Source organism: Myotis brandtii, unplaced genomic scaffold, assembly GCF_000412655.1.
Source record: "Myotis brandtii unplaced genomic scaffold, ASM41265v1 scaffold115, whole genome shotgun sequence".
Lineage (NCBI taxonomy): Eukaryota > Metazoa > Chordata > Mammalia > Chiroptera > Vespertilionidae > Myotis > Myotis brandtii.
In genome coordinates this window covers 13,862,244-13,873,841 of record NW_005353967.1, presented here as the reverse complement: position 1 = coordinate 13,873,841, position 11,598 = coordinate 13,862,244, and the positions used below count along the sequence as shown (strand labels likewise).

General features: G+C 35.9%; 1 protein-coding gene across 2 annotated transcripts in view; it reads right to left on the bottom strand.

The window, feature by feature from the left end:
* CENPH (centromere protein H) overlaps positions 1–11,598 on the bottom strand; it is a 29,225-nt gene that overhangs the window by 4,002 nt on the left and 13,625 nt on the right. Inside the window, exons 1-7 of one of the 2 annotated variants that reach the window (XM_014549308.1) lie at positions 9,879–9,953; positions 8,915–8,970; positions 7,641–7,689; positions 7,212–7,286; positions 5,953–6,009; positions 3,342–3,405; positions 2,819–2,870 (exon numbers count right to left, since the gene is read on the bottom strand). In XM_014549308.1, coding sequence (XP_014404794.1) covers positions 2,819–2,870; positions 3,342–3,405; positions 5,953–6,009; positions 7,212–7,286; positions 7,641–7,689; positions 8,915–8,927 — 310 coding nt within the window. In that variant the 5' untranslated portion in view covers positions 8,928–8,970; positions 9,879–9,953. Of the gene's footprint in view, positions 1–2,818; positions 2,871–3,341; positions 3,406–5,952; positions 6,010–7,211; positions 7,287–7,640; positions 7,690–8,914; positions 8,971–9,878; positions 9,954–11,598 lie in introns of those variants that run through there. The other variant, XM_014549305.1, reaches the window with a different exon arrangement.

The following is an 11,598-nucleotide window of genomic DNA, read 5'->3' as shown; positions in this document are numbered from 1 at the left end:
ACACACACACACACACACACACACACACACACACATATCAATTATATCTCATTAATTATAGCATTAACATCTCCCATATATTTCTCTTGTCCATTTGAGCTGTCATGGGTTGGAAAGCATGGATCAGTCTCCTTATACTAATGCATTTCTTATTAATGTAATTTCTGAAGTTTTTCTTAATGAACTTGAATACTATGCTATCAGATGCATAGAGATATTCACAACTGTCAGATCTTCACTAAGGATTGCTTTCTTGAACATTACAACATGCCCTTCTTCCCCATTTGTAATGTGTTGAACCTTTTCCAATGCGAACGTTGTGATTTGTCTTCTTTTTCTTTTGTTAGCTCAATATGCTTTTCTGTATTCTTTTATTTTCAACATTGCTGAGTAACTTTATTTCAAAACAGCCTATGTTTAGGCTTTGGGTATTTAAAATCCAATTTCAGTGATTTTAGAACATTTGTACTTGCTGATAGGAGAGATTTGGCCTTGTGCAGTTATTGTGTTTTATGTTAGCACTAGAGGCCCGATGCACAAAATTCGTGCAAGGGGCTGGGCCTTCACAGCCCCAGCTTCTTGGCCCATCGCAGCCCCAGCTACCTCATGGCCCCGCCCACTGGTCATTCTGGAAGTTCGTTCCACCATCTGGTCTAATTAGCATATTAGCTCTTTATGATTGTTTGTATTGCTTTTAAAAATGTTTCACTAAATTATCTGTGATTTCCATATTTTATCTGATGAGTATTCACTCTGGTAATTTAGAAAGTTTGTATTTTAAAAAATCTCACCTAGTTGATTCCTCAAAAAGCAGAGCCTTAAACAAACCATATTATTGTTCATTTGTTTTTTCAGTCAGGCTATGTCAAAAACGAAGAATGAGAAACAAGGGAAATGAGGCAAATGGAAGGAATGTCAGTACAAGACTAGTACCAAGTTAGCTGCTTGGTTTCAAACCAATTGATTGCTCAATCCTAAAGGTCAAATGGGAAAACATTCCCATTTTACAAATGAGGACAAAGGTTGAAGAAGTTGCCCAAAGTCACATGACTAACAAATGGCAGTGCTGAGATTTAAGCCTACTCTCTCAACTAACACTATTATCTTTTCATTCTGTCACGAGTTCCTTTCTTCACCTTTCCTAAGTGCCTACTCTCTGTGCCTGACAGGGTGCTAGGAAAACAAATAATCATCTCTATGCTAACTGAGATCAGTTTAATGAGCACTATAGGCCATTGCTGTCATTAATGCTAATCCCTGCCATTCTTTTTTCCTTTTTACAACTGCTGTCTGTACATGTTCTCAGTGCTCTATGGACAACTCTTGCCTTTTACCTGTATCTCCTCAGTGGCCCTTTCCATATATAAAGTGAAATGACACATCACTTTACTTGGTAATTATCAGTAATTTGTGGGTTTCATAATTGTTCATTGAGCTCCCAAAAGATATTCCTTCAGAATTGCTTCCTATTTTCCTTTTTCAGTTTCCAGTATTTTCAAATGCTTCAAAGTGGCAATACAGTGATCTCTGGGGAATCAGTGAAAAGCAGCGATTTTCAACCAGCATGCCACAAATTTTTTTTAAAATCTACAATACCTATTAGGGACCCTGACCTCTTTTCCCTTAGATTGTTAAAAAAAAAAAAAAAAAAAAAAAAAAAAACTGTAAAAAAAAAAAAAAAAAGAAAAGAAAAGTAAGGTTCCCTTCACCAACCATTTTTGTTCCTCCTGATTTGTTCTAAGAATTAAACTATTTGAAAACATAAATGGGCATGCCGGGGGAACTTGACATTAATGTATCAAAAGTTTGGAATGCAGAAAAAAAAAAAAAAAAAAGAAAAGAAAAGTAAGGTTCCCTTCACCAACCATTTTTGTAGTTCCTGATTTGTTCTAAGAATTAAACTATTTGAAAACATAAATGGGCATGCCGGGGGAACTTGACATTAATGTATCAAAAGTAGGTTGGAATGCAATGGAAAATATTAGGCATCCAAAGGGTAATTAGAACAGATGACCAAGACTATTTCTGACCCTGGCATTACTTATAATCAGGCAAATCTGTATATTTAAAAATAATGAATCATGCCTACACTGTTAAATGAAAAAAAGCATTGTACAACACAGAATAAAGTGATACCAATTTTTCTAAAAAAATAAGCACTGAAGACTGATTATTTCTTGATGGTAAAATAAATTTAACTTTTCCTATGTATACTTTTCTGTTTCCAAATTTTCTACAGGGAATGTGTACTACTTTTGAAATATTTCAGTAATTTCAATGCAAAAAGCCATCTAATGTTAAAAAGTTAAAGAGCCATATGTATTAATCGACCATTTAAAAATGACGTATAAATAAATATGTCTAACTGTGGTTGCACATGAAGGAGGCCATGCCTTTCCCATGATACTTTTCTGTATCATTTGATCCCCCCCTGAGAATATATTAATTTCATGATTTAATGTTCTAAACAACAAAAATATATCAAGCAAAATACACTTTATGTACTACTTTTAAAATTGCCACATCTATCCCTACCCGATTTGATTCAGTGGATAGAGTGTGGGCCTGTGGACCGAAGGGTCCCAGGTTCCATTCACTGATGTTTCTATCTCTCTCTCTCTCTCTCCCTCTCTCCCTTTCTCTCTGAAATCAATAAAAATATGTATATTTTAAAAATTGCCACATCTAAAATTTTAGGAAAATTTAAAATTATTAAGAAATGTCTCAGTAGCTGAGAGATGTGGCCTCATCAATCTCCATAGTAAGCAAAAATGTGTTATACAAAAAACAAACCAACCACCAAAACTGTTCTACATACCAAATCTCTTCTTTTTAACATCGAGCAGTTTTTCCTCCAAATCCCAAGATTCCTGTTAATAGAAATAAAAAAATTAAGGGACATTACCTAAGAACAAACCTGTAATACTTACATCACTGAATTTTATCTTAGTTCATGTTTTCTAAAACTCCAGTTATTAATTCCTTCATTTCCACATATCAAGAGAGGAGACAGTAACTTAAATTATAAACACTTAGCAATATTAGTGAAAAATAATAGAGTTATAAAAAGAGAGAGAAAACTTAAGGACAGTGAATTCCAACTATACCAGTTCCTTTGGGCAATTCTATTTTTTTTAAAAATATATGTTATTGATTTTTTACAGAGAGGAAGGGAGAGAGATAGTCAGAAACATCGATGAGAGAGAAACATCGATCAGCTGCCTCCTGCACATCTCCCACTGGGGATATGCCTGGGCAATTCTATTTAATCATACATAATACAGTTACCAGCAAGAAAGTGTTACTGAAATCATGAGAATGCATTAGCAGCCTAAAGTTACCTGCTGTAATTTCATTATTATTTTATTTAGCTTTAATATGTGTTTCATGTTGTCCATGAGCTCACTGAAAATGAATAAAAAAAATAGATTAACCTTAGTTAAAAGTAATAAATCTCATTAATGAAGGAATCAAGTAGTACATATTTACTTTCATTAATACATTTCGTAGAAAGTCATCACTTGATGTAAACTAAATTTTTGTTTAAAAGTAGAGATGCAGCCCTAGCTGGTTTGGTTCAGTGGATAGAGCGTCGGCCTACAGACTGAAGGGTCCCAGGTTCGATTCTAGCCAAGGGCACATGCCCTGGTTTCGGGCTTGATCCCCAATGGGGGATTTGCAAGAGGCAGCTGATCAAAGATTCTCTCTCATCATTGATGTTTCTATCTCTCTTCCCCTTTCTTTACTCTCTGAAATCAATAAAAATTAAAAAAAAATTTTTTTTTAAAGTAGAAATGCATTTTCCTAGAAAAAAGTTTGGTCACATACAATAAAAAATATCAAATTTAAGCACATAAGAACATTTCTAAAAATGTCATTTTTAGGGAGAAAAAAATTCCAAAAACTTGCTCATAAGTTGCTTTTTATAAAAAAACACACAACTTTATTTTACTTTTTGTTAATCCTCACCTAAGACTATTTTTTTCCATTGATTTTTATAGAGAGAGTGGAAGGGAATGCTGTACATTTTATGGGTTTGACAAATGTATAATGACATGACTCCACCACTACAGTATCATACAGAATAGTTCACTGAATCAGCTGCTTTTTATCCCCATTTCTTCAACAAATATTTCTGAGTGCCTACAACATACCAAGAGCTGTGCCAGGCTCCAGGGATGTAAAATAGAATAAAACATAATACCTGTTTTCAAAGAGCAAAGAACCTGGTGCGGGGAAAAAAATAAATCTACAACCGTAGTACAGTTTCACTACAACCAGTAATGGATATGAACCACTGTAAGAAGTGCGCAGAGTGAAGCAAGGGATATGAATCTTAAAGGACAAGAAGTAATTTAAGTCAAGTAGTTTGGAATGGCTAGAGCCAAAGGTGTGAAAACAGTTTTACTTCAAAGTGCCACAACCCCTTGAGAGGCTTGTTAAATGTAGACTGCCAGCTGCTCTCCCCACCAACTCCCACCCACCCCCACACCTTGGTTTTTAGATTCAGAGTCAGTAGGTTTGGGATGGGACCAGCAGTGTGATCACTGTGAAAATACTAATTATTCTGATATTGTAGGAGTGTAGTGCGGAGGCTGAAAAGGAATGTTTACACAGCTGTGGAAGATCTGAACTCATTTTCTACTGGTTATAGCTATGCTTGATTTTAAAGTTTATGATGAATCTGTCCTGTGCCCCTTTAACTCAAGAATTTTTTTTTAACACATTGCAGGCCAGTAGTTTTATTGCTAACTTTACCCAGTGGCCAGATAAGTTTCTATTTGAACGAGTACAAAAAACGTTTTACGTAAATGTTAAAGGCACGCCTTAAAATAAAATACCCATTGCATTTTGAAGTTATTTATTACATGTTCTTACAAGTTAATGTCTTTTTAAAGTATGATACTTTCTAAAACACTGTGTAATATGAAAACACGAGAATCCTTGTGATCCGTCCGCAATACATAGGGTGTGATGTCACAGGAAGGTCATAGCATCCTGCCACCCGTGAGGAGTAAGCCCAAGCTGCTGTTGGATGTGTTATACACAGAGGACCCATTCTTCAGGCGCTCTGCTCTCTTCACACCCAAGGAATGTTTTAAGCTCATTTATGGGGAGCAATAGTTAATGAGCTCAAATTCAGATTTTAGGATTTGTGTAACCCTGGATTTAAATGGAATATGGGGAGAATGTGCATGAGTCTGAACTAAGATAGGAGAAGTGCCCAGATCCATCTTAGTATTTTTCTACTCTCATGAGAAGGGATTTTACATCAAATATTTTTAGACCTTTGGGAGATAAGATCACAGGTAAGGCTCCTAAGGCAAGATATTTAGAACCAGATTATAGAGGACCTTGACTGCCAGAGTCTTTACTTTATATTCCTTGGCAAATTGACATATACAAGCTCATTTCTGCCAATGATAAATAAAGAGTATACTTTCTATCTATCCTTGGGGTGTTGTTGGATTAAATGAAATAGCATTGTTCCTGATTTTCAGTAAATAGTGCACAAAATTAACTTTCAAACCTTCCTTCAAAATAATCTGGTTAAAACCTAAATTGCTTCTTAGCATTGCATTATGAACAAGATGTCAGCAGGACTATAAAAGTTGTTGTAATGCTGAGTGAGGAAAGTCCACAAAAATTCCATCACTTTTCCTATTCCCCAGATAAAAGTGGTTGGCAGTGATAGTTAATTTTTTAAAAAATCACGAGCCCTGGCTGGTGTGGTTCAGTTGGTTGGAGCATTGACCTATAGCCTGAAAGGTCGAGTGTTCGATTCCAGGTCAGGGTGCATATGGGAGGCAACCAGTCAATATTTCTCTCTCTCTCCCCCGCTCCCTTCCTTTCTCTCTAAAATCAATTTTAAATAATCAAGAAACCAAAGTCAATATGCAGATACCCCTTCTTATTCCCATCCTTACCAAATACAGGAAAAAAAATAAGTACCTAGTCTGAATGTTACTCTCCTCCAGGTTTTTTCTAAGTGCCCTTGAAAGTTGCATCCTATGAGAGAGGAAAAGCTTGCATTACAAGACATAGATAACATTTATGGTACACTGAAAAGAAAATTTTAAAATGTGACATGTTAAAGATTGATTTCTGTTTAAATATAATATAAAACATAAGTAGATTTAAAAACAGTATTGTATGGGAAATACTTGGTAAATAAATCACAGAAATATGAAATAACACTAAGATGGATGGGATTGTTGCATGTGGTTGTGCATTGACAGACTGAGGGACTGAGTAATCCAGCCTGAGCTTTGTTCCCCAAGCCATCCACCTTGGTGCCAGGGGGAAGAAACACAGCATTAAGGCACTACAGAGAGCAACAGGGCCTGAGATGGAGAGTTAGGGAATACAAGGCCACACTGAACTGTGAACTTGACATATGCCTACATACCAACAAGCTCCATAAATCACCTTCAAATTCAAACAGCTAATAAATAAGTAAAAATAAAAAGGCAATCAGCTCAGCAATATTAGAGCCCTTCCCTCTGTCTGTCACACACAAGAAAATTCAGTTCACTAAAAGGAGATCTCTTAATACCTCTGAAGTCACCTTAGTTAAAAAATATGATCTATATAACAAGCTAGCATATGAGAGGAGGGGAAAAGCTCACTGTTAGAAACAATTAAAAGTGCTTTAACTACTTTTCGATTAAACATATAAAGAAATTCATCTGAGAAGGCCAGAAATATAAGATAGTAATTTTAAAAGTCATTCACTTAATTGAGATTAGTCAGATCACAAAATCTGTAAGAAACTATGTTTATTTTATTAACAATGGTATACCAACACCTAGTGTAAAGCTTAGGACATAACAAGCACTCACATATTTGTTGAATAATTTTAAATACAGATGCAAAACTTATAATTAAAAATATACTTTATTTAAACTTGATGACAATTCTTTTACTCAATGAACAGTTACTGGAATAATCAAATCCATGTAATCCTTTCAACACTGAATGGGATTTAACCTCACATTTCTATTGCTTTGATTGATATTTCCTTATTAACCCTCTATTATGTAACTTCTTCAAATGAAGATACTAATGAATGATGTAACGTCTCTCAAGGATCAAAATTTGTGTGACCATTATCTAATCATCATTTTGCTCATTTAAAGTAAAGTATTTTCTCCACCTTGAGCCATTTTGCATTCAGTTCACAATGCTTATACCCGAAATGTAAAAATTACCTGTCCAATGCAAGCTTTTTCATTTCAAAAGCAATTTTCACCTCTTCGATTTCATTTTCCAGGTCTTCAATTTTACTATCAAAGAAGCATAAACAAACGAATTTCAGCAATATCAGTAAAAGTCATTATTGGAATAAATGTTAAAGTAAACCTTTGAAAAAAGTAAAATGCCTCTATCTAAATAAAGGTATTCTATAGACTCGCCACACCAATACACTTACAGATTTGGTAAACTCCTGAAATACTCTGATAAATATCTTGTTAAGGGGGAATGCCAAAGTGCTAATAGGATCACAGGATGTAATCCTGTGTCAACAAATTCTCAATACATGCATGACAAATTACTTGGGAAAAAAAGGGCGGGGGGGAGGCAAAGTTATAAGACAGATATTATTATTAAATCTTAGTAAAAACCACAAATAAAGTTACGTTTCAATTTGCTTTTCTGGAATGATTTCTTCTGGAGTTTTTTCTTCATCTACAAATAAATAATTTTTTGAAGTTAGTAACATTTTAGAACAGTGCTGTCCAGAAATATAATGTAAGCCACAAATACAAACCAAGTATGTAATTTTTATTTTCTAGTTTCCACATTACAAAAGTAAAGAAACAAGTAAAAATAATTTTAATATACCTTACTTAACCGAATAGATGAAAAATAGTATCATTTCAACATGTAGTCATTTTAAAATTACTAATGAAATATTTCACAAGCTTTTCTTCTGTGCTTATTTTACATTTATAGCCCTTCTCAATGAGGACTAAACACATTACAAGTGTTCACCAGTCACAGAGCAGGTGCCTACCATATTGGACAGAACAATGTTAGAATTATAGAAAATAAAAGGGAGTAAAAAATGAACAAGAGCAATATTAAAAAATTAACTGTATGTTTGTACAAATTAAAATTTAAAAACATCATGGACAATTATATTAAAAAACATGAAATACTTAAGAATCAATTTAACAAAATATGTGTATGACCTCTACACTGAACAATACCAAATATTTTCATGGAAAGATATACCATGTACATGTATTGGGAGAATCAATATTGTTAATGTAGCAATTTCCCCCATATTGACCTAAAGATACTAATCAAATCCCAGTTAAAATTCTATCAATTTAGCCCTGGCCAGTGTTGCTCAATTGGTTGAGCACTGTCCCATGCATGGAAAGGTCACCTGTTCCATTCCTGGTCAGGGCACATGCTCAGGTTTCAGGCAACCAATCGATGTTTCTCTCTAGCTCTCAAATCAATAAACACTTATTTTTAAAAAATCCCTATTATCCAGTGCTTTTCAAAGTGTAGGTCTCAATAAAAAGCAACAAAAAACAAAGTATAGGTCTCAAAGCACTTGCTTCATAATTATCTGATCCGCTAGTTCAATCTTCAGGTTGTTGATGGTATAGCAAATTCTACGATTCCTTAAGCCCACCGGGATTTCTCAATTCCCTGATCAACAGAACTTAACTGTCTTGTGCATTGTTATTTAATTGTTTAATATCTATTTCCCGAATCCCTAACTAATTCCGATGGGCAGGGCAAGCTGCTTTTTGCCTTCTTACATGGTATAGTATAGCATTATTATGTCACTCCTATTTCCCAAGTAAATAATTTTTTGTAAAGTTTATTTTATTTTCACTAGAGTACTGCTCATCATCAAACTCACAAAACCTTATCTGAAAATGCAAATACTTACTTGCATCAACCATTGATTTATATTCCAAGAGTTGTTGTTTTGTGATCGCCCTCAGCCTGAAAACAGATAAAAAAAATTTAAAAAAAAAAGAGAAAGTCATATATTTATTGAGGTTTTACTCATTACTGTATGATAAAGCAACTCATTTTTGGGGAGTTAATGCAACAAAATAAATATAAATAAACTCAGCATTAAAGTCTCCTAGTTTGGCCTCATTTTATTTAAAATGGCATATAGAACTTTAGGGCCTCAGAGAAAAACAACAAAATGGAATACTTTAGGGCCTCAGAGAAAAACAATAAAATGGAATACAGTGGAAAACAGCACCTGTGAGGAAAAGTTAAAAATTTGATATTTAAATTTTTTTCACTTTATTAAATTTATTGGGGTGACATTGGTTAATAAAATTATATAGGTTTCAGGTGTACAATTCTAGAATGCATCATCTGTATTCTTTATTTTCATTTTTTTAATTTATATTTTTGGTTAATCCTTATCTGAGGATATGTTTCCATTGATTTTTAGAGAGAGTGGAAGGGAGGGGGAGAGATAGAGAGAGAAACATCAATGTGAAAGAGACACATCGATTGGTTGCCTCCCACGCATCCCCAACCAGGGCAGAAATGGAGTCTGCAACCGAGGTATGTGCCCTTGACGGGAATCTAATCCATTGAGCCAAACTGGCTGGGCTTAATTTATTCTTAATGGGCCACAGTGAAGTGAGCGTTAATGAGAACTGCTACACGTTTAAGAACTAGATCAAAATGGGGAAATCACAAACACTAATGAGTTACAACCAGATTGTAACATGCTCGGGAGATCCAGAAAAATAACAGGAATACTAATCTTTGGATAGGTAAGTAATTCAAAGTTTCTTATCTGGATTCTACCTAATTCAAAATCATACATAAAGTAAGTAGAAAAGCTATGGGTAAATGGGAATTAGCTATTAAGTTGTACTTACAAGACGTTTCACACTTCATAGTAGTTTCATAAATCTGAAACTGTTGCTTTGTCTTTGAATCACAAAGAAGCTAAGAAACATTAGACAAATTTCTAAAGCTCCATGCACAGTACCTTGTTTCAAAATTCCAAATGAGCCAGAACTGGTTTGGCTCAGTGGATAGAGCGTCAGCCTGCGGACTCAAGGGTCCCAGGTTCGATTCCAGTCAAGGGCATGTACCTTGGTTGGGGGCACATCCCCAGTGGGGGGCGTGCAGGAGGCGCCTGATCGATGTTTCTCTCTCATCCATGTTTCTAACTCTCTATCCCTCACCTTTCCTCTCTGTAAAAAATCAATAAAATATATATAAAAAAGATGTTTCCCATTTAAAAAAAAATTCCAAATGAAAAGAGCAGTTTATTAGATGTTAATCAGGCTAGCGTTTCTAAGACACACTGAAAGGATCGTTCCTTTTTAGCTGAGATGGGAAAGCTCTTATGTCTTTAATGTTTCAGCATTTTACATGGCAAGTAGGAAGGAATTTTTAAAGTGAGCTTTATTAGCCAAAGCCTTTCAAAGCAGTGGTGAACCTGAAAAAGTTACAGTGCTTATTTTTAAAAAACCGCTTGTTATAATTTAGAAGAGTCTGCCACCTTCTTTTGTAAAGGACCAAGGAGCAAATATTTCAGGCTTCCTGAGCCATATGGTCTCTGTTGTAAGTACTCTACTCAGCCCTTGTAGCAGGAAAGCTATATTTCAATAAATACTTTACTTAAGTTAGGGCAATAAAATTTGAATCCCATTTAATTTTCATGTTATTAAATATTCTTCTTGTAATTTCTCCCTCAACCCTTAAAGACATAAAAACTATTCTTAGCTTGAGGGTTGTCACACAAAAACAGGCAGTAAGGTGGACTTGGCTGTGGTCTGCCCACTAGTTTAAAAGATTGATGTCCCTTCTCATCAAATTTTCTTAGAAGATTGATGTCCCTTCTCATCACATCTTCCCCTAATGACGGCGTAGTGGAAAGGTATACACATCACCCTGGTGGCCTGGCCTGCGCCGCTCAACTGGCCGAACTTTGCGTAAGGCCGCTGGTTGGGTTGCGGTCGGGGCACAGACCCAGGTTGCAGGTTGGATCCTGGGTACCGGGTAGAGGTGCCTGCGGGAGGCAACCAACAGATATTTCTTTCTCACATCAATGTTTTTTTCTCTCTCTCCCTCTCACTTCCTCTCTAAAAATCAATAAAAACATTTTTTTTAAAAAAAACGTTAAATGATCAATGTTACAGTATATTAAAAACGTCACCCTGTTGGCAGAAAATACAAATGAAGCTTGTGGATCGAAAGGCTCATAGCTATAAAGTAAAGGGGCGGGACAACCCACGTCCAGCAGCTCAGGGCTGGGGTGCACCCCACAACCCTCTGAAAACCGGGTGAGGGGATGAGAAAGGGAGGGAATGACAGCTTCGAGGGCTCGAGGGCCCGACTTCTCACTTAACCCCTTTGGCAACCCCGATCGGAGGTGTCATCTCTTTCCGCTCCTTTTCCAAGACGAAGAACAGGGCTTACGGGGCTTAATCTAACGACGCTGTCACGCAGCCCACCAGGGACCAAGCCTGAATTTGAAATATTTTGGCCATTTAGCGCGGAAGGCGGAGCTCTCGGTGCGCCGGCACCGGTCCGGCCAGCGGGCCAGAGGGAACAACCTGAGCAGCAGCGGTATGGGGTCCTCCGCGG